Source organism: Seriola aureovittata, chromosome 23, assembly GCF_021018895.1.
Source record: "Seriola aureovittata isolate HTS-2021-v1 ecotype China chromosome 23, ASM2101889v1, whole genome shotgun sequence".
NCBI lineage: Eukaryota > Metazoa > Chordata > Actinopteri > Carangiformes > Carangidae > Seriola > Seriola aureovittata.
In genome coordinates this window covers 17,128,937-17,151,877 of record NC_079386.1, presented here as the reverse complement: position 1 = coordinate 17,151,877, position 22,941 = coordinate 17,128,937, and the positions used below count along the sequence as shown (strand labels likewise).

Sequence of the window (22,941 nt, the reverse complement as noted above, 5' to 3'; positions counted from 1 at the left end):
TCCTCAGCCCTCCTCCCTCCCTCCCTCTCTCTCTCCCTCCCTCTCTCTCTCCCTCTCTCTCTCTCTCTCTCTCTCCCCCCTTCATCTCTCCCTCGTTCTCCCCTCCTCTCTCCCTGCAGGTGCACATAAGAGTCCTCAGATGAGTGTATTCTTTTCAAGACAAGATTGAAAGCACTTCATCTGTAACCTACACAGAGTACTCGTGTGTGTGTGTGTGTGTGTGTGTGTCAAAGTCTCTGTGTGTGTGTGTGTGTGTGTGTGTGTGTGTGTGTTCATTCGCCAGATGTGTTTATGTTTGTCCCTGCAAAATGTGTGTTTATGTCCCGGTAGTGTTTTCGAAGAAGAGTGTGTATGTGTGTGTGTGCGTGCACATAAAGTGTTTGTGTTCATGTGTCCCTGTATCCAAAGTGTTTGTAGCCGTGTGTGTGTGTGTGTGAGTGTGTGTGTGTGTGTGTCTGTGTGAAGTGTGTATATATGTGTGTGTGTTAGAAGACAAGGCGAACCATTGAGCTGTTTTTGAAGTGAATTAACAAGTCAAATGAGTGCCGCAGCACCCTGCATAGGTTTCCACACACACACACACACACACACACACACACACACACACACACACACACACACACACACACTCTCACGCTTATCATCACAGCTTCTTTGTTAAGGAAGATGAGGCCAATTAAACTGATATCACTCTTGTTGTCGTTTAAGCTTCCTCCCTCGCTCTTTCTCCCACCTCTCTGTTTCTTCTTCTTCTTCTTCTTCTTCTTCTTCTTCACCATCATCTGTTTGTTTTTTTACCTCCCTTTCTTCACATTTCCTCCTGTACCATCTCGTTTCTTTCTCCACCTCCTCCTTCATCTTCTCTTGGCAGTTTATTCTTCCATCCTTTGCCATCTTTCCAGCCGTCTTCTTATCTGTCTTTCCACGATTCTTCCTCCATCCATCTTTTATCTTTCCCCGCTCCTTCCCTCTCTCTTCTCTTCTCTTTGATACCGACTTCCTGTCTCTGTTTGTTCTTCTTCCATCTGTTTTAAACCCGTCTCTCTTCTTCCTCTTTCAAAATAAAGCTTGGAAAGAAGGAAAAAACAGAGGAGGACGAAATGGAGGGCGAGAATCAAAGATAGGACGTACTAGGACAGGTAGGAGGGAAGGAAAGAGGGAGAGTGGAAGGAGACAAGAAAGGAGGCAAGGGAGTGAGGTAGGAAGCGAGAAAGAAGAGAAAGAGGTAAATCAAGGAAGGAGACGGGAGAGAAAGAGCAGAGGAAAGGAAGGAAGGAGAGGGAGGAAGTTGAGGAAAAAGGAGGGAAGGAAAGAAGAGAATGAGGGAAGGATGGAGGAGAGGATAAAAGAAAAGGAGGAAGTGATGTAGTAAGTAGAAGGAGGGAGGAAGTGAGTCGAGGAAGAAAGGAAGAAAGAAAAAGTTTGACTTTCTTCCATCCCATTTATTCCCTTCATCTTTTCCTTCATCCTCCTTTCTTTTTTCACTTCTTCCAACTTTCTTCCTTTTCTTCTCTTTTCTTCCTCCTTCCTTCTTTTTTGATCTCCCCTCTCCTCTCTTAGTTTCCTTCTTCTTCTCCTCCGTCTCTCTGTTTATGCTTTTTACTCATCTGTCCTCTCTCTCTTCATTTCATCACTCGCTCCTCGTCCTCCGCCTTCTTCTCTCTGTTTTCTTCAAACTCCCTCTCTCTCTCTGTTTTCTAACAGTGTGATAAATGTCCATCTGTGATTGGCCGATGCCCCCCATCGCCGTGGCGCCCGCGAGGTCGTAAACAACAGCCCGTCTCCCCCGGCAACGTGGCGTCTCCATGGACGCAGGGCCGCTAAGGCGACCAACTCTGCATGTGTGCGACATCCGAAGACTGCCAAGTGTGTGTGTGTGTGTGTGTGTGTGTGTATTTGTGTGTGTGTATGTTGTATATATGTACTGTGTGTGTGTGTGTTGTGTGTGTGTGTGTGTGTGTGTGTGTCAGCTAATGGGCGATCATAAGTGAGCAAATGTTTTCTCTGGGTTCCACTAATGTTCAGCAAACACACACACATTTCTGTGTGCACACACACACACACACACACACATACCTGATGTGTAATTTGTGTGTGTGTGTGTGTGTGTGTGTGTCATTAGTATGCCACAGTGAGCTGTGTCCATATGTCACTAAACACAACCATGTTTTATTTATCCTGGAGAGAGAGAGAGAGAGAGAGAGAGAGAGAGAGGGAGGTAAACAGTCACTGTCAAGGGTACGAAGGGAGCGATGGAGGGATGGAGGGATGGAGGGAGAGAAAAAAGAAAATTGGCAAGATGAGGTGAAAAGAGAGAGGTGAGAATGAGAGGTGAAAGAACGGTGGAGGGAGAAGTGGAGAAGGAGGGATGAAAAAGGAAAGATGAGACGAAAGTTTAGAGAGGGAGAAAAACGTGCAAGTTAGAGGTTAGAAATGAAAGGATGGGAAGGAGGAAAAGAAGGGAGGATAGAAGGAAGCAGAAAAAGGAGGGAGGAGAGGAAGAGGAGAGAGAGAGAGAGTGAGATGACCAGTGAGAAGTTAGAAATCAAAGATGGAGAGAAAAGGGAGGAAAGAAGGAAGGAGGTGTGGAAGATGAGAAGAGCAAAAGAAGGAAGGAAAAGGGTGAAGGAGAGGAAGGAGGAAAAGAAGGGGAGAGAGGTGAGGAAGATGAGAAGATAAAAATTAGGGATGGAAGAAAAGGAGGGAGGAGAGAATAAAGGTAAGAGGGAAGGATTGAAGGAGGGAGGGAGTAGGAAGTAGATAAGGAAGAGGAAACGAACAGAGGGAAGGAGAAAAGGAAGGAGAGAAGAGAAGGAGAGGAAAGTGAGATGTTAGAAATAAAAGAAGGAAGGAAGGAAGGAAGTCATGAAGCGAGCGAGAGAGAACAGAAAAGAGGGGGAAGATGAGTCAAGGAAGGAGAGAGGAGGAGGGAGAGAAAGGAAAGGAAAGAGGGAAGAAGAAAAGGAGATGAGGAGAGACAGAAGTGGGGACGACAGAGCACAGAAAGGAGGACGAGAGATGAGTCGAGAAGAAGGAGGGAAGAAAAGAGGGAGGGAGGGAGGGAGGGAAAGAGGAGGGAGGGATGGACAGATGGAGGAGTGGGACCCCAGAGACGTGTCATTCATCACACCACCATGCAGTCTGCACTCGTTCACCCTCTCTCTCTTTCTCTTTCTCTGCAGGTCTCTTCCTCCTCTTCTTCTTCTTCTTCCTTAAATGGCATCTCTCTTTCTTTCTCTCTCTCCATCTACCATTCATTTATTTTTCCGTTTTATTTATTTTTTTCATCCCTCCATCGCTGTCGCACTTCTAGATAATTTGTCTCCTCCTCGGTCCATTTCTCTTCCCTCCTTCCTTCCCACCATCTCTCTCTCTCCCCCTCTCTTCTTCTTTGGCACTCGTTTTTAGGTTTCATCATCTCCTCTGGCGACATCCCTCCTTTTCGTCTCTCCATTTTCCCCTCTCGCTGTTTTTCGTTCCCTCCATTTCCACTTTCTGTCTCTTTTCTTCTTTTTTTTTTCGCTCATAGACGAAGGAGAAGGATGGGAAAAGAGGAGGGTAAGGAAAGAAGGAGGGATGAAAGGAGTGAGGAACTGAGTGGAAAAGGATGTAGGATGGAAGGATGAAGGAGAGGGAAATAAAAAAGATAGAGAGATAAAGGAGAAATGAAACAGATTGAGAGCTGGAGAGAGAGAGAGAGAAAAGGATAAAGATGAAGTAGACGAATGGAAGGACGGATGAAACAGAAAAGAACGAGTGCTGCCACTTTGTCCTGGTGGACGAGTGCGGTACTGCAACAGACGCACGTCATCAATAACTGCAGACAAACCGTCGATCACTCGTCTCGTAGCGTCAATTTATAAAAGCTGAATTTTTCCTCGACCGTGGATCTTCACGTTTTTCATCACTAACGTACTAAAATTAAATAATATTGATCCTATTTTTATCATTCAGCAAATATCAGCAGCTTCTTCTTCTTCTTCTACTTAATGTTTCCTGAAGGTGAAACAGTTGCTGCATCACAAAATCTGACGGATATGACAGAATATGACGTAACACTGGTGGTAACGCCATGTTTTTTCTTCTTCTGCTGATGCCTGATTTTGTCAGAGAGAGGCTTCATAGACTGTGGGAGATGGGAGCAGCTGCAGGAAATCTTCCCTAGAAGAAGAGTCTGAGAGACGAGCCGGCGGGTGGAGGGAAGGTGGAGGTGCAGCGACGCCGGCGTTGTACTTATCAGGGTCATTATTTCACACCGTCAACTACAAAAACAACTCAACAGCTTCCACCGATCGCAGCGGGGACGAGGCCTGACAGGCAGAACCCAGGGCGCAGAGAGAGTCCTCCCAGCATTCCCTGCTGCTGTGTTTAGAAACACCAATCCCCGGTGGAAATCACACCCTGATATCCACGGAGAGAACGAAGAGGAGGGAAGACAAAACAGAAAAGAGGCACAAAGACATCATCTCTCTCTCTCTCTCTCTCTCTCTCTCTCTCTCTCACCGGTGTGGGACAGCAGGTTGGGGGACAGCAGGCCGGGGAGGCCCGGGTGCAGCAGCCTGGGGCTTTCCTGGATCCCTGCACCAGAACAACGCTTCGGAGGACGGCCCGGACGAGAGCTGGAGGGGGGGAGAGAGAGAGAGAGAGAGAGAGAGAGAGAGAGAGAGAGAGAGAGAGAGAGATTAATTACTGTGACACAGAATTAAGAGTCACAGCGTCGTACTGATCGTAACTGTTGATCCTGGGAATCTGTCAGACCGTGTGACGTGAATCGAGATCAACAACGACTGATTTCATGTGATTCACTGAATGTTCACTTTGTCACTTTTGAGTAACTGAATAAAAATAAAACAATATTTCCTCCATTTGACTGATCCATTGACTCTCATGTTTTTAGTTTAGTTTCAACAGATTAATTAATAATTCCAAAATAAAGACAAATGTTGAAACTCAGATTAAACATTTTTAACACATAAATGATGAATATTTTCATTATATTTTCGATTATAAGGATAAAACATTGTAGGAATTTACTTTTTGTCAATTCCTATAATGTCAATTTTAATTTACTATTATTAATAAAGTATCAGCTGATGTTGAGTGTTTACAACAGTAATAAACTGTTTCCTTCTTCACCTGCTGCTTCACAGTTCAAAGTTTAATGCAACAAGTTTTTCTTCAGATTTTCACACTGGAAGTTTGTTTTTCCAGCGTGATCCAGAAAATTAAAAATATCCGGAGCAGCGTCGGTCTGAGCGTCACCTCAGCGGTCGCCGCTGACAGCTGGACGCTCCAGCCGAGACGACAGGTCGCTCACACCTAATCAAATCACATGCTGACAACACACACGGCCCCGTGGACTTCCACTGGCCGGCGGACCGGAGGAGCGGGTGGATTTCAGGGCAGTCCGACAAACACCGGTCGGTCGCTCTTATAGTCACTGTCTCCGGGGAAATGATGCGACGAGCACGAATCATCTTTTCTCTGTGACATTTTCACACCTCAGAGTTCTACAACCAGCAGAAACAGCAGGAGCTGCCACGTCCTAAAACATCCAGCACTTAAAGACGGACAGACAGAGTTTCAGCAGCGACCTCAAGAAACACTGACGCAAGAGCGGGAAACAAATATTTGATGCAATAAATGTGTTTTGATCGTCTCAGGATAACACCAATAATACTCTGATATCAAAATACTATACTGGTTGTTCCAGCTTTTATTTTGTATTTAGAGCTCAGCTGCTTCACAATAAAAGCCCTCTCCAAATACTTAAAATTTTAAGAGACTTTTTAGGGATTTCAGTTCATGATCTCCGACTACATTCCTGCATACGACGCCTTTCTTGTTTCATTTCTTTCTTTTGTCAAAATATTTGCAGCAATAAGACTTTTACTGTGAAGGAGCTGCAGGCAGGAACTGGTTAACACGGCAACTGAAATAAAACGTCATCTACATATGTAGATTTTTATGTATTTGTTGCCAAAGAATCAGTTTAAAATACGAAATGAGGGACAAACTGACCGGAGCTAAATATGCTAACACTGATGTAAAACAGCATTTACACACACAAGCACACGAAGACATGTTGTACATGTGCAAGTGAGCCTGAATACAGATCTACAACACACACACACACACACACACACACACACACACACACACACATACATAACCTACTGTATTATGCATGTGCACACAGGCATAAATAAACACACTGGAAACACAAAAATACAGTAACTGCACACATGCAACAAAACATAAAGGAAGGTACACACACACACACACACACACACACACACACACACACACACACTCAGGAGGTGCGCATGCAGGCCAACTCTCTGCAGGGTGGCTAAGTAACAGATGGCCATCCAAAGTCATTTACACCTAGAGAGAGAGAGAGAGAGAGAGAGAGAGAGAGAGAGAGAGAGAGAGAGAGGACCATCTAAAGCCTCTACAAAACACCGCCACAGTGTCACCTGATGACAATAGAACAGAGTAGAATAGAAGAAACCCTAAACGAACACACGGGTCAGAATGGGACATAAATCCACAATAAGCTAAAGTTTCCAAATCCAACAACAACAACTCACACAGTGTTTTTAAACTGCTCTTTATCATAGATATATATTCTTCGAATGTTCGTTTCCTTTTTCCGAGAGACGTTAAACATCCAAACGAAGACGAAGTGACGCTCTGATCGCTCACGTTTTCCTTATTTTCCTGTAACATTGGTGCGAACAGCTGCTGCTTCTTTACTTCACGTCTTTCCGCTCGGATCTCAAACTGCCGAGGACGAAGACTTTCCATGTGCAGCCGTCACGTGCACATTTAAAATCCTTTCACAGGGATTTTAGTCCAGTTCGAACCAAGTCACGGAGCTAACTAGCTAGCTTAGCTCAGTGAGCTAAATCTGCAAACAGCTGCTTTAATTTTTACCCCTCAAAACTGGTGGTTACTTTAAGAACTGAAGCTTCGTCTTTCCGTCTTTCACCACGTCCATAATCTGGTTCTGAGGCTGAGACGATCCTGTCTCAGATATCTGGTTTGGTTCATTTAGCAGAAGCAGAGCAAATGTAAAGAAGAAGAAGAAGAAGAAGAAGAAGAAGAAGAAGAAGAAGATAAGATCTAGAACCGTTAAGCTGCAGTATGTGTTACTTTAAATAAGAGAAAGGAAATGGTGTTATTTATAACGTGGCAATAATGTGCTAATGTTTTACTGTCGCTACTTCTGCTCAATCGCTGGTGACGTCATTTTACAGCTTCTTAGAATAGAACAGAATAGAATAGAATAGAATAGGACAGAATAGAATATAATAGAGTAGAATAGAATATAATAGAGTAGAATAGAATATAATAGAATGGAATAGAATAGAATAGAATAGAATAGGACAGAATAGAATAGAATAGAGTAGAATAGAATAGAATAGAATAGAATAGGACAGAATAGAATAGAATAGAGTAGAGTAGAATAGAATATAATCGAATGGAATAGAATAGAATAGAATAGAATAGAATAGAATAGGACAGAATAGAATAGAATAGAGTAGAGTAGAATAGAATAGAATAGAATAGAATAGAATAGAATAGAATAGAATAGGACAGAATAGAATAGAATAGAGTAGAATAGAATAGAATGGATGTCGGGCTTTTCAGGAACATGTATATCGGTCAGATCCCACTGGGAGTGAGAGAGGGAGGGAGGGAGGTGGAAAGAGAGAAGAGAGAAAGTGTGTAAAATAGATGTGGGGAGAAAACGTCTGAAAATGTTTTGGGGTGTGATCCTGTATGTGAGAAAAAGACACACACACACACACACACACACACACACACACATTGAGTGAGAGTTGTGTGTGACAGAGAGAGAGGGAGGGAGGCAGAGGAGCATGAAGAAATGAAAACATGAACCTTCACTTTTCCTCTGAACTCTGCTTCACCTCTCCCTCTATCATACACACACCTATACAATAAACACACTAATCTCTCTCTCTTTCTTTTTTATACATACACACACACACACACACACACACACACACACACACACAAACACACACAGGTGTTTGCATTCAAACCTTAGAGCCTTTCCATCAACAATCCCCGGCTCCCTTTCATCTCCCATACATCCACAATGGATACATGTTACAGTACCAGGTGTGTGTGTGTGTGTGTGTGTGGGTGTGTGTGTGTGTTTTCATCTGCATCCATCCATGTATAAGCAACATTAAGGTGTGTGTGTGTGTGTGTGTGTGTGTGTGTGTGTGTGTGTGTCTGTGTGTGTGTGTATCCACATGAATTCATGCCATGTGTGTGTGTATGTGCGCAAAGGACACATGATATCGCCGTCTCATTAGCCTTACAGTTCTTTGTTCAGAGTAATGACTGCAGTGTGTGTGTGTGTGTGTGTGTGTGTGTGTGTGTGTGTGTGTGTGTGTGTCCCGTAGGGTTGCCATATGTTGGGCATTAATCCTCGTCAACGGTCCACTCTCCTTACTGCACCGAGCACAGGAACAAAGAGCAGGTCACACACACATACACATCAAACACACACATGATGCACGTAGAACCTTTCACACACACACACACACACACACACACACACACACACACACACACACACACACACACACACACACACACACACACAGTCAGTCCACTGACCTACATTCATTTGTTAACCCTTCACCTTGACTGCATTCAAACCCTTAAATAGAAACAAATCCATTTGTCCTCCTCTGGCTCTCACTGCTGCACCTAAACACTTGATGGTAGGAGAGGTAAGAAAGGTGACCTTTGACCCCCTGACGTCCTCACTCGTCCGCATTCACACCGCGGAGCCATTCACTGGTCGGGTCCTTTAATTTCCTGCAGGATGCAGCACGCAGAGAGAGCAGCGTGACCGCAGAATCAGTCTCACCACAAACACATGAACTTATTCACTGTTAAACATTTCCTGGTTCCGTGAGGTTCCCCTGCAGTTTCCTCACGGTGACACTCAGACGGGCCTGAGGTCAGGTCACAGAGAAGGACGAGAGCTGAACGATAAAACTGGAAGGTTTTTCTCAGACAATCTCTCCTCCAACCTCCAGGTTGTTCACACTCTCCACGTTTACAGAACCACTCCACCGTCCAACAGCCGCTTTAATAAGGGTGAACCGGCTCCTTATAAACCTGGGCTGGACTCACTGGACCGGTCAGAACCAGCTGCCAGCGATTCACAATCTTAAACAACTTTGAAAACGATTGAAAAAGTCTCGTTTTGGTATCAAACAGATGTCAAATGGGAACACGATGGCACAACCGCGGGTGCCGACGCTCGCCCAACGTTGGCCCGAGTGCTGCTAACTTGAGCTTATTCTAAGACAAAAAAAGGGCCCAAAAACCTCTGTCTAGATCTCAGCCACATCTGGTACAAGAACACAGCTGGATATGGCGACACTCTCGGTGGAATATCAAATCAAAATAACCCTCCAACTTCCTTTTTTTAATGCTTTTCATACGGATTAATCCTCAGTTTTTAAGATACAGTACTTGATTTTTGGGAACTACAATTATGGACTGCATTTCCCATGTGAAATATCCATGTTATTATGAGCTTTAAAGCTGCTATAATCAATGTTTTCATATCACTAGAAATGAAAAGAAACCAAACAAAACCTACAAACTCCAGAGTTTGCACATGTAACTATTAAATCCTGATTTCATTAACTTGTTTCAGCCCTTATCCCCAGAGATAAGTCGTAAACAAACCCAGAGGTTTCGCTGAACTAAGAGAAAAACAAAGCAAATCAAGTGTTAGCAGATGTGGCTAAACTGTTAGCTTGTTTACAGGATTAATCGCCTTTATTGTTCGCGTTCGTCGCCACCTACTGGCCCCACGCCGCCGTGTCACGGATAGAACCACTAGCCTGAGCTACAAAAACACGACACAAGCTGCGATACTTCGTTAGCTTTAATTAGCGGTAACGCTTTAATTAGCTCAACAGAACAGAGATGAAGACGAGGATCGGTCCAACAGGTTTCAGTGGCTCAAAAAAGTAAAAGCACAGTAGAAACAGCTGGAGGCGGCCGGTCTGCTCCCGTTTGTTTACAGTGATTATAATAATGTCTCGTAATTAAAGCGGTAACGATTTATTGGTGTTGATTAAAAGGAGACGCGCGGCAGCTTGTGAAATGTTTGCTGCTGATGTATTTTTGTTTTTTTGATGACCTTTTTAATTGGCCAGGAACACACGGCAACATGCCACGAATGGAAAACATGAAACTGACATTTCACACACACACACACACACACACACACACACACACACACACACACACACACGATGATCTGATGAGCCACCTTGAAGTAAGTCTTCCCACTCTGACACACGCGCACCCTCGCCTGTCCTCCCAAATGGCCGTTTCTATGGAGACAGAACCTTGATCAATACTCCGTCATTGGCTCTGATGGCCGGTCAGGGTCGGTCACACACACACACACACACACACACACACACACACACACACACACACACACACACGAAGGAACGCACAAACAGGCATGGCGGTGAATAAGCACGGACTCGCTAACGCGTTTGACAGATTGATTTAGCTCAGAACGTGCAGGGGTCTCACACACACACACACACACACACACACACACACACACACACACACACACACACACACACACACAGTGTAGTTTATCAAGGCCTGCTGCGGTCAATACGTGGGGTAGAGCGAGGGGTCAACCCTCTTTAGCTAAAATCTTTCATCTTCCTCTCCCTCTCCTCTTTTATCTCTCCATCACTCCGCTGATCCCGCTCTCCTCCTCGCTCTCTTTCTTCTCCTTATTTTTCTTCTTCTCTTTCTTTTCGTCGGTTTTCTGTTTCAATCCTCCGTCGTCCCGAGATTCATATTGGTCTTTGTTGTTGGATTTAGTTTCCCTCTCGCTGGTTCTGTCGTTCTGCCTCCTCTTTTCTTTGTTTTTTATCCTACACAGGCGGAAATGTGTTCGTGGTTTAATATATTTTCTCTCCAGATGAAAATAATCCAGATGTCTGGAGCTAATAAACTCTTAATTACTCAGTTTTCACTCTTACATCAGTTTTAGATTTTATTTTTACGCATTAACTTTTAATTTGTCTTTAAATTTCACAGTTTTCCTCTTTGACCTTATTAACATTTATTTATTTGTACAGATTTTAAATATATACAGCAAAGTGTAAAGTCACATTTTCTCATATTTGAGCTTCTTGTGTGAATATATTTTCAGTTTTTATATATTTTATATAAACGGATTGTAGATAAAGTGAATATTTCCTTTCGTTTTATTCCTTTATTAAACGTTTCTATTGTTTTTCTTGTTGCTTTTTCTATTGATTCGTCTTCAGTCTGTGTTGCAGGATTCATTCAAAGTATTTCCCATGAACAAAAGATGATGTTGACTTTCTGAGTTACGTTAAATGAACACATCAACGTTAAAGAGGAGGATAAGTCAGAGCTGTTGTTTGTGCTGTTCAGCGTGTGATGAAGACGTGGAGATGAAGGTGTGTCGTCAGAGTCTGGATGTTGCTGTGACGAGTGAAACCCGGTGTGGTCGCATGTATCTGCTGACTGTGGAGACGCAGCCTGGTTCAACTCTTTACCTGATGAACCTGCGTTTTTATTTATGTATGTATTTATTTCTTCAACCACAGCCCCCCCCCCCCCCCCCCCCCCCCCCCGCTGTGTCGACAGTCTGGCTCCACTGAAATTAATTTTTCATCTAGATGATTTTTTTTTTTCTTTCACTGTTTTTCCTTCACCTTTGTTTTTTATTCTTCACCATATTTTTAATACGAGTTATTTTTTATATTTTCAGAAACACACCTCTCCATTTTCTGCTTCGGTGCCACTTGTCTTTTTTTTTTTAATCTATGGCTCCATTAATCTGCCCATCCCTCCATCCCTCCATCCCTCCATCCTCTGTCCTCCCCCAACCTGAGGTCAAATTATGTCAAAAAAGATCTCCCTATTGATTAGTGGCTTTTTCCTCTCTTTCTTTCTTTTGTCTCTCTCTCTCTCCTTCTCTCTCTCTCTCTCCTTCTCTCTCCCTCTCTCTGTGGCATCTGGTGTGAAGGAGGTAAATGTCTTCCTCTGTGGTGGAGAGGGAGATGTCCTTTTCTCTGTCTGTTTTCTGTCTCCCCACATCTCTCGCCCATCATAAATCGTGTCACAGGCTCACATCCTCTCTCTCTCTCTCTCTCTCTCTCACCGTGTGTGTGTGTGTGTGTGTGTGTGTGTGTCTGTGTGTGTGTGCACGCGCAAGTCTTTACTCTTTGTTTGTAGCAGAAGAACAATCTATTCTTTTTAAAGAGACACCAGAGAAATGGGATATATGTCTGTCCACACACACACACACACACACACACACACACACACACACACACACACACACACACAGGGGCATCATAATCACGGACGCTCATGGATTCACGGGGCGAACGAGAAAGAGAGAGAGAGAGGGAGAGATGGATGTTTACTCCTCTGGGCTTCCGTCTCTTTGATTGGACAGATGAATGACTTCATTGTTTGTGTGTGTGTGTGTGTGTGTGTGCGTGTGTGTGTGTGTGTGTGTGTGTGTGTTTCCTTCTCTCTCTCTTTTTTCTGTCTCTCTTTTCGTCAGAGGGAAAGACAGAAGATGGAGAGAAAGAGTGTGAAAGAAAGAAAGAAAGAAAGAAAGAAAGAAGGAAGAGAGAGCGTTAGAGAGAGAGAGAAGTGAGGTAGCCAATAATAAGTATTGATTGATAAGGGAAGTAGAGCGAGAATAATAAGGGGAAAAAAAATCACCTTAAAACAGAGAGCGGAGGGAAACAGGAAAACTACATTGATTAACCGACGACACTTCTCTTCTCATCCCTCTCTTTTTCTTCCCTTCTGTTCACCTGTAATCTCCTTCACCCTGTGGTGTAGTTACTGTTCATCTCATCCATCTATCAATCAACCCATCTATCTATCTATCATCTATCTATCTATCATCTATCTATCTATCATTTATCTATCTGTCCTTCCACCCAACTACCCATCTATCTTGCTATTCACCTATCATCTATCTATTTTCCCATCTATTCATCTTCTATTTTTCAATCTATCAATCCATCCGTACACTAATCTATCTATCTATCTATCTATCTATCTATCTATCTATCTATCTATCTATCTATCTATCTATCTATCTATCTATCTATCAATCCATCCGTACACTAATCTAACTATCTATCTATCTTACAGCCTCTCTCTCTCTCTCTCTCCAGAGGAACAGGTGTGCAACGGGACAAGAGACAAAAACACTCCTGCATTTTTAACCAGCATCTATTAAATATTAAACACCACACACACACACACACACACACACACACACACACACACACACACACACACGGACCGACACACAATCGCTGACAAGACAAGTTATACAGGTCGATGGACTAACGTGTGTCTGCATGTCTGCGTGAGTGTGTGTGATGGCTTTAAGCGTCATTACCTTACTTCCTAGGCATGTGGGCAAATACACACACACACACACACACACACAACACACACACACACACACACACACACACACACACACACACACACACACACAGGGATAATTCATACAGGCATACAAGGTTCTCTCACATGTTAGCATTTAAGAGGTAAAACTATAACAGACTCCATGTTTTCTCTCTCTCTCTCTCTCTCTCTCTCTGTCCGCCCCCCCCCCCCTCCTCCCCCTCTCCTCCCCCATCCCTCCTCCCGTCCTCCCTCTGTCTCCCTCTGTCTCTTTGAAGTGCTCCATAACAAACTATAACAACAGGAAGTTTTCAATGCGCCACATTGAGAAGGAATGTCACATATGGTATGAGCGAGGGAGGGAGAGAGGGAGAGAGGAGGGAGACATGAACAAAAGGAGGGAAGATAGATAGATAGATAGATAGATAGATAGATAGATAGATAGATAGATAGATAGATAGATAGATAGATAGATAGATAGATAGATAGATAGATAGATAGATAATCAAAAACTGTTCATGTCTAATTAGCACATGTTAGCGTGCTAACTCAAGATGGCGACCGTGCTAAACATTATACCTGCTAAACACCAGCATGTTAGCATTGACGGGATTAGCGCTGCCTGTAAACTAGCATCAACAGGCTAGCAGCATCGCTAAGCGGCAGCAAGCAGAGTGGCTTTGTCTTAAAGACCCCGTGTGCTTTCTTTTAGCTCCACCCCCTTTAATTTTACAAATTTTTGCCACAATTAATTTTACAAATTTTAGCCGCAATTAAGTAAAAAAACACAATTACAAAATCAAGCAACGTGCTTACTTAAATGAGTCAGATTTATCTTAGATTGCTAATGCTAATGCTAATGCATCAGAAAAACACACTCAAACTTTCCAGCTAGCAACATCACCATCAAATCTTTAAATCATCCAGTTGGTGGTTTATCACCAACTACCATTAGCTTTAGCTACACTTTGTGTTTTTAGTGCTAATTAGCACATGTTAGCATGATAAATTAAAGTGGCGACCATGCTGATCATCGTACCTGCTAAAATCCAGCATGTTAGTGCAGCGTTAAACTAGCGTCAACAGGCTAGTAGCATCGCTAACGGTTAGCAGGTTGGCTAATTCTGTTGGCCAGAGGAGAAACACGTGACACCGATGAAGAGAGAGAGAGAGAGAGAAAGAGAGAGAGAGATGGCAGCGAAGGAGGGATGAAAGTAATGAGGAGAGACATGTGACACATGAGTGAGAGAGGAGGAGGAGGAGGAGGAGAAGTGACGGAGTGTGGGAGGTGAGAAAGAAAGAAAGAAAGAAAGAAAGAAAGAAAGAAAGACAGAGAGAAAGATGAGCTCCGAACCTTCATCAGATCAATTTCACTCCCCGTCTTCCCACCATCCCTCCATCTTTTCTCAACTGTAGTTAATTTTCTGCTCCTCCGACTCTTCATTCCTCACCTCCTTCCATCCCTCTCTTCTTTTACCTGTCCTTACCTCCCTCCCTTCTTCTATCAATCTCTTCCTCCCCCTCTCCATCTCTCTCTCTCTCTCTCCATCTCTCTCTCTCTGCAGTTAAGTCAGTGTAATGTAAATGATGTGCCATCGATCGCCCCTGACAGTGCAAGGACGCTCACCTCTTCTCCTCCTCCTCCTCCTCTTCTTCTTCTTCATCGTCCTGTCATCTCTGTCTCTCTTCACACACTCTCTCTCTCTTTTTCACACCCCTCCCTCTCTCTCTCTCTCTCTCCTCTGCTGCTCTTTCCTCCACCTAACATCTTTTATCTCTTTTTCTTCCCTGTCTCTCTCTCAATCTCTCTCTATGTCTCTCTCCCTCGCTCGCCCGCTGCCTCCCACGCCTGTCATCTTTCATCTCTCTCTCTCTCTCTTTCACCAGCCATCATTTATGTCTCTCTCTTCCTCCATTGTTCTTTCAGAGCATCTGCTGTGTCTCTTTCTCTCTCTCTCTCTTCTACCTTCACCATATTTTATCTCCGTCTCTGTTCATTTCTCTTCCTGTCTCTCTCTCTCTCTCTCTCTCTCTGCTGTCCATCTTTAGCCTCGCTTAAAGGAACACAGACCACCACCACAGGTTCAAACCACCTTTCAAATTAAAGCTCCACCTTATATTCAGTCTACAGTAGCAGCGGTGTGAAGTACACTTCAGAGGTACTTGTACTTTATATGAATATTTCCATTATATGACACATTTCTTTGACAACTATAGTTACTCTGTAGATTAAAGACCAAGACTCACATTCAAAATGTGCAATAAATATAATCACTTCTATAATATGATGCATTTTATAATCGATTTTCTCCACTTTTACCATCTATAATTTAATACATAATAAAAGGTAATATAATATAAAACATATAATAGTATAACGCTCTGTAAGGGCTCATTCTTATTACACTTTTCATACTTTTTATTTTACTGCTACAACAACTATATTTTTACTAAAATAATTAATATAATAATATTACACGTTGTGGAATTTCTACTTTTACTCATGGAAAATATTTAAATATTTTTTTCCACACTCGTTTTAACTCAACTCTTCCTCCCTTAAATGTGTTTAAATGCAACTAGTTTGTTAAACTAAATACATTGTGAGGGGAATATAATTGCGGCTCGGTTGGAAACTGTACGGACGAGGCCTGATTTTAATGAATTCATGTTGCAACTAGTGATTATTTTCATAATCAATTCATCTCCTGATTATTGTCTCGGTTGATGGTTCTGCTGACGTTACGTAACCTCTGACCTCAGCTCGCTGTCGGGACGGAGACAAACTTCATCTGAGAAGCTGAAGCCTGGAAATATTTCTTTAAATATTCGTCTTATCATGATTTTTAAAAACAGCTTTTGATTAATTTTTCTGTTGATTGATTATTATTATTAATGGATGCATGTATCAGTTTATTAATGAATAAAAAATCCAAACGTATCAGATATTATTATCTTTATAATCACTTCTCCTTCGTCCCTCACATCCTTCCTCTACGTTCACGTTTTCTTCTCTTATTTTATTTTTATTATCTTCCACCTCACATCCTCCCTCTCCTCTTCTCCATCTTTTCCTTTGTCCTCTCTTCTCTCTCTCTCTCCATCTCTCTCGTCATTTCTTGTCCTCCTTTGTTCTTTCCTTCTTCCTCTCTCTCTCTCTCCTTCTCTTTCCTTTCTCCTTATCCAAATAGAGGACACAGACAATCCAATAAACGCCCTCGCTCTCAACAGCTGGAGTGTGTGTGTGTGTGTGTGTGTGTGTGTGTGTGTGTGTGTGTGTGTGTGTGTGTATATGTGTGTGTGTGTGTCAGCAAAGCACCGAGTCAGCAGAAAACTGGGATGACACCCTCAGCGCCGGACAGGAATGTCACAGGAAAAAAAAAAAAAAAAAGAGAGATGAAGAAATAAAGAAAGAGAGAGAGAGAAGAGAGAGAGAGAGAGAGAGAGAGAGAAGACAGATGGGAGAGAGCGAGTGAGGAAGGACATGAGGAGAGAGAGAGAGAGAGAGAGAGGAAGAAGAGAAGAAGAAAACTCGGGGGACTCAGAATGACACATGCAGTATTACTCACCGTCCCCATACATCACACATCACACACACACACACACACACACACACACACACACACACACACACACACACACACACACACACACACTCTCGTGCACAAACAGATACACAAGGACACCAAAGACAAACCCTCTCCCTGACATCGACACCGACTCTGTTTTCCAACATAAACAATGAAACTTTGGCGGAGACGAGGAGAAGCGACGGCGTCGTCACGTTGCTCTGCAGCCGCCAGAGAGAGACGGGCGAGAGAGGCTGATTATTAACCAGCGTATGTCTAACATGAAGAGCGCTTTGCCCCGGGTTCGGCCTCGCAGGTTAAACTCACGATGGCCGTCACTTTCTATTGCAACACTGGTTCAGAGGCGGGAAAAGGATCAAATGTTCAGTTTGAAATCACCTGCTTGAATTTTAACAAATGCAAAATTCAGCTTGAGCTTCTGCATCCAGCTAATAAAATAATAATAATGATGATAATAATAATAAAGACCAGGCCAAAACCTCGTCTATGGTCAAATCCTGATTTTATAACCACGACGTCACCAAACACAAAAGACAGAGACTGAGCTGAGTTCAGCTGCTGTAACATGATCACTCACATAGAAACGTAGAACAGACACAATATCTTTCTTTTTATTATAAGTCAGAAGTTACTGGAGGACGACACGGGACGCTGCCGTCACAGCCAAGACACGAGGACACCTGAGAGGAAGTGCGTGGACGTGTTTCGGGTTCTTCGCGGCGGACGGCAAAGTTATCAACGAAGAACAAACATGGGTGCCGCTTGCGTGCGCTGCAGAGTCATGTGACCCGGAGTCTGACTCAACTGAACAGATATATTCACCCTCGACACACTCCTCACCAGACGGGGGCAGCGAAGCACCGTCTGGTCGTTTCGCCGACAGGAAGAAGAAGCTCGACTGTTTTTCTACCAATTCTCAGCGTGAAGCGTTTAGTGTGAACAAAACCCCGTCTGACACGTAAACTGGGTTTTTAAATTTGGTCTAAATCCGACCCAAAACCCAGACACACACACACACACACACACACACGCACACACTCACTACCACAAACATAAGAGAAAAGCTTGGTACAATACACACACACACACACACACACACACACACACACACACGGAGTGAGAAGGTAAGCCTGGATCCTACAATAAGTCCAGTTTTATGACTAGTGTATAACACCAACAGCTGAATCAATATTAGTTTACACTGGGTCACAGTGGACACACACACTCAGATACAAGTCCTGCTTCAACACACACACACACACACACACACACACACACACACACACACACACACACAGCTCTTTCCTTTCATAAACACACACACTGAATCTTCCAGAATATATTATTATTACAGATTCACACACACACACACACACACACACACACAGATTAGCTTTTATACCCTCGTGGTAGGTCGGCTTGGCCATGTAAGGCAACACACACACACACACACACACACACACACACACACACACATACACACACACATATACAGTTAGCCATTATAAAAGTGATAACAGTAATGTAATAAAACACACACACACACACACACACACCCTGAGCTGGTTATTATAAAAAATGATAAACATTCAAAGAGTTGTAAAGTTTTACAGTGATGAACTAACATATCAACTTTATTAACGGCTCGTCGTCCTCGTTCTCAGGCTGCGGCTGCGTTTTAACTCGCCCATTTAAACCACTTTAATTCCCCTTTTTCCCCTTTATAACAGCTGATACCGAGTCAGAGACATTAAACTGCTTTATGGCGACAAAGTGACTTTAAGTGCAGAGTTTCAGAGTTGGACGTCTTTCAGCTGCAGCGACTCTGAGGCCAGGAAAAAAACTCAGAGTTTCCATTCATAATCAGCGAGGGAGAGAGGAGACGGCTTATCTGAAACAGTTGGAATTATTTAGAAGATCCGCTGTGGTGGGAAACGATTAGAAGTTTAAACTTAATATATCTGCTTTTATTTTGTTGGTTTTGATTCAGTATTTAAATATTATCATTTATCATCCTTCAAATCAGGCCTCAAAACCTTTTTCAGTTCTGCCTCTTATTAAAATCACACTGGGACAATCTGCACTGTAACTCCTTCTCTTCTTCTCTTGTAAATTACATGTATAATCCTTTTGTGTCACCTGTCATTTATTTTAACACCTTTTACATCTTATATGAAGCAGATGGCTTTACCTTGTTGTTGAAAGACTTTTACAGGAATCGATTGTGGTGATTAAGGCCTGATATTGAAAATCAATCCTGCTGGTAACGATCGAAATGTATCAGTGACATGATTCTATGTTTCCAGCATCAGAACATCACATAAAATAATAATAATCTTCTTTTATTTTTTTTTTTTTAAATATTTTATTTATTTATTAATTTTTGATTTAAATCAACATTTTACTAATTTGATTTTTCTAACATTTAAACACAGTCGGCATTTTTTTAAATTTTAAAATAATTCACCACTTGTACCTGTTTTGTTTTTATGGTGACATCATGTTTTTTACACGCTGCATATTTCATCATCTTTATCTTTCCTTTTACTGGCTCCTGTCTCTTGTATCTGTGTGTTTTACTGTTTGTTTTGTGTGAAGCGCTTTGTAACGTTGCTTTTATAGTGTTTTTTTTCCTCCTGTATCTTTTCTGTTTTTATTGTTTGTTGTGTGTGACGTTGGTTTTGATAAGTGCAACACAAATAAACTTTATTATTATTTATTCTATTATTGGAAAACGCCACAAACGCCCTCGTGTCGTGTTTAAGTGTCTGTTGTGTAAATTGTTGTTCACAAGTGGCTGTTGAATAAAAACACCAACATAAATGATCAGCATGTAAACGTCGTTTCTTCTCCTTTATAAAGCCGTTAACTCGGTTATCAGTCGTTCAGCGGGGGGGGGGGGGGTGAAGTTATTATTAAACAACCTGTGACGTTTCTTGACCTCTAATAGAGACCAGACGTCTCGGGCGCTGACGAGCACTGCCATCCCGCCCGGAGCTACGGTGGCCTGTAGATGACACAAACGATACAATCACTTGTGCCCCGACGGAGAGAGGCAGAAGTAATCTGGCTAATTAGAGCAGAGATCCAGGAGAAGCGTCCAGCGAGGAGGCAATATATCACCGTGCTAACTACTGGAACAATAAAACTGCTTTGTCATTTGCTTTTTTTGGCATGAGAACAGGGGCTTTTCATCCCTCGTCCTGCAGGTTAAATATTCAGCTGTGTTTGTTGTCGGTGGTGGTGAGGGGCCTGTGGGGGGGTGAGGGGGGGTGAGGGGGGGGGGGGTTCTGCTTCAAAACAGAAAGTAAAAGCCACAAAACAGCAGCTGCTGGAGCGATTATTGACCCGCTCTCATTGATCAACGCTCTCCGAGCCGAGATATCGTGGTCATATTGTTCAATCGCTTAATTTAAAGAAGAATTTATGACTCTCCACTTTCTCTCCAGGAGGCGGGGGTGGGTGGGGTGAAAGGGGGGGGGGGGTCTCTGTAGCTGCTGCTCCACACAGCCGGAGTGACTGTAATGTGATCTGAGCTCTGTCACAGGGGTCTGCAGCTTTAACGCTGTCCTACTTTATAAGGCTGTCAATGCTATTTGATTACACACAATCTGCATCAGTTTATGAGGCTGTTAACTCTGTTATCAGTCGGTCAATGGGAAGAAGGAGACGGGGAGAGTCACTGTTGTTACGAGTGCAGTTGCTGTTGGGTCACGCTGTCATTTCAAAGTACAACTTCACTTCTGTTTGTGTCCATCTGCTTTTATCTGCTGTTAAAACACAGTTTCTCCACTGCTCCTTTGACTGTTTGCAGGTGGCGCCCTTCCTCCTACAGCCCCCCCCCCCACCCCACCCCCTCCTCAGACAGGATCAAAACAACTGCCCCCACCACCACCACCCACTTTGGAACAGTTCCCATAATCTGGGGGCTTTTTTTAGGGATGTAAACAGGAAGCTGAATGTTGCCATGGAGTCAGTTAGCTGCATTTTCTTTGGCTGCATTAAAAGTGAATGAGCTTTTAGCAGCTCCTGTTTACAGTTCACCAGCGGCTTTACAGCCAGACATCACTGTAATACTGTGGAGCTGAAGAGCAGCTGCCATCAGAACAAAATCATTAACCAACTCGACGTAACTTCTGCTGGTTCCGACTCGTCAAACCAACAGATTTTGCTGCTTTTCTTTGTTTCACTTGAGAGTAAACTGAAGATCTTTGTGAGGGCTGCTCGCTCAAAAACAGGCTCTTTAATCATGTCACCATTTCTTGTCATTTTATAAAACATGATAAATCGATCAAGGAAAATAATCAGCATATTAAACTGATAAATAATCAAAATGATCATTTTTTTGTCAAGAAATATGAAATTAGGTTTCAATTAAAGTCCGTGAAAGAACTGCTCATTTAAACAAATGCAAATATTCAATATTTTATATTTTCAAATTAAAAGACTATAAGACTTCTGTGCTATACTATGAATTATTTAGGATAAATGTCCAAATATAAACAGATCACACCTGGAGTCTAATGACATGAATGAAACTGAAAACTATTTTCAGTCTCTATTTCTGTGTGAAATCAAATCGTTCTCTCCAGGAAATCTTGATGAAATTACAGATTTGTAAAATAAAGCTTAACCAAAAATATCCTGTATTTGAGGAAGTGAATACAGTCGAATATTAAAATGTAAAAGCATCTTGTAATTCCATCACTAAGAAGGATGATCTGGTTAATTGGCGTGTTCAGCACACACTGATGGAAAATGAACGTTAAGCTGCTAAATGCTGCTGTTCCAGTGGCCGCAGGTCGACTGTCACCGGACAAAGAGAAACAGAAAGTGAGTCAAACAGAACCTGCTCATTTCCAGGCTCCTCCTGTTGCAGTGGATGTATTAACTCGCAGTGACGCAATGCTTCATTTCAGAGGCCACCCAAGAACATTATGCTCCAAAACACAATCTATTTAATACAAAATGACACGGTTTCTGCCATCAGGGGACTTCAGCAGGTCTCCCGACCAGGAGCGTTGTCATTTTGAATTAAAGGACACAAGGTGAGCTGGAGCATGGTGGTGTGAGCAGATGAAAACGTGACCGCGGCGAGTTGGCTGCTCCGCCGCTCACAAATTTAACTGTTTTCTTTTTTTCTTTTTTTTTTTTTATCTCCTACAACATCAAACGTGATGTTATTGATTCGACCTGAAGCGAGTTTAATCAGTGAAAGGAAAACGCCGTCATATTTAGATTTATTTAGCAAAGCTCACACTTTTGTCTCGTCCAACTGAGGATGAATAAACTCCTCTCTCTTTGTCCATCTGTGTGTGTGTGTGTGTGTGTCTGTAGCAGTGAACAGTACGAATCCTCTGCTCATGAGTTCACCGGTGTTTCCAGTAAATATCAGGCCCGCTGTGACACATCGCCTCTCAGCGTCTGCGACACTCATTCCCTTTCCTGGAAGCAGGCGGCCTGTAAAAAAAAAAAAACGTGACTTGTGTTTCTGCCTGGTTAGATTTCACCGACACACACCGGCCGCACACACACCGAACTTTGCCTGTGAATAAACCGGCCTGTTATTGCCCTCATTATGCTGTCGTAGTCTAGTTAATCTGTTTTCAGGGAGTCCACTGTGCTCTCTGGATTGTGCTGACTCAGCCTTAACCAGATCTCTACTTTAATGGAGTCAGCATTAGTCTCCTATTAATTATAGCTGACTGATAATTTTCCTGTTTTGTTCTTTTTTATTTTACAATGTGCAGTAAACGGCGACGCTAATGCCGCCGTCTGAGCTGTATTTCTTCTGGTTATTGTTGTTCTGTTGAAACTCCCCCCCGTGACATCATCA

The 22,941-nt window shown here is 42.9% G+C and overlaps 1 protein-coding gene across 2 annotated transcripts in view; it reads right to left on the bottom strand.

Moving 5' to 3' along the window:
* LOC130164176 (dachshund homolog 2-like) overlaps positions 1 to 22,941 on the bottom strand; it is an 81,360-nt gene that overhangs the window by 30,192 nt on the left and 28,227 nt on the right. For both annotated transcript variants that reach the window (XM_056368710.1, XM_056368709.1), the window contains exon 2: positions 4,504 to 4,619. In XM_056368710.1, coding sequence (XP_056224685.1) covers positions 4,504 to 4,619 — 116 coding nt within the window. The remainder of the gene's footprint in view (positions 1 to 4,503; positions 4,620 to 22,941) is intronic.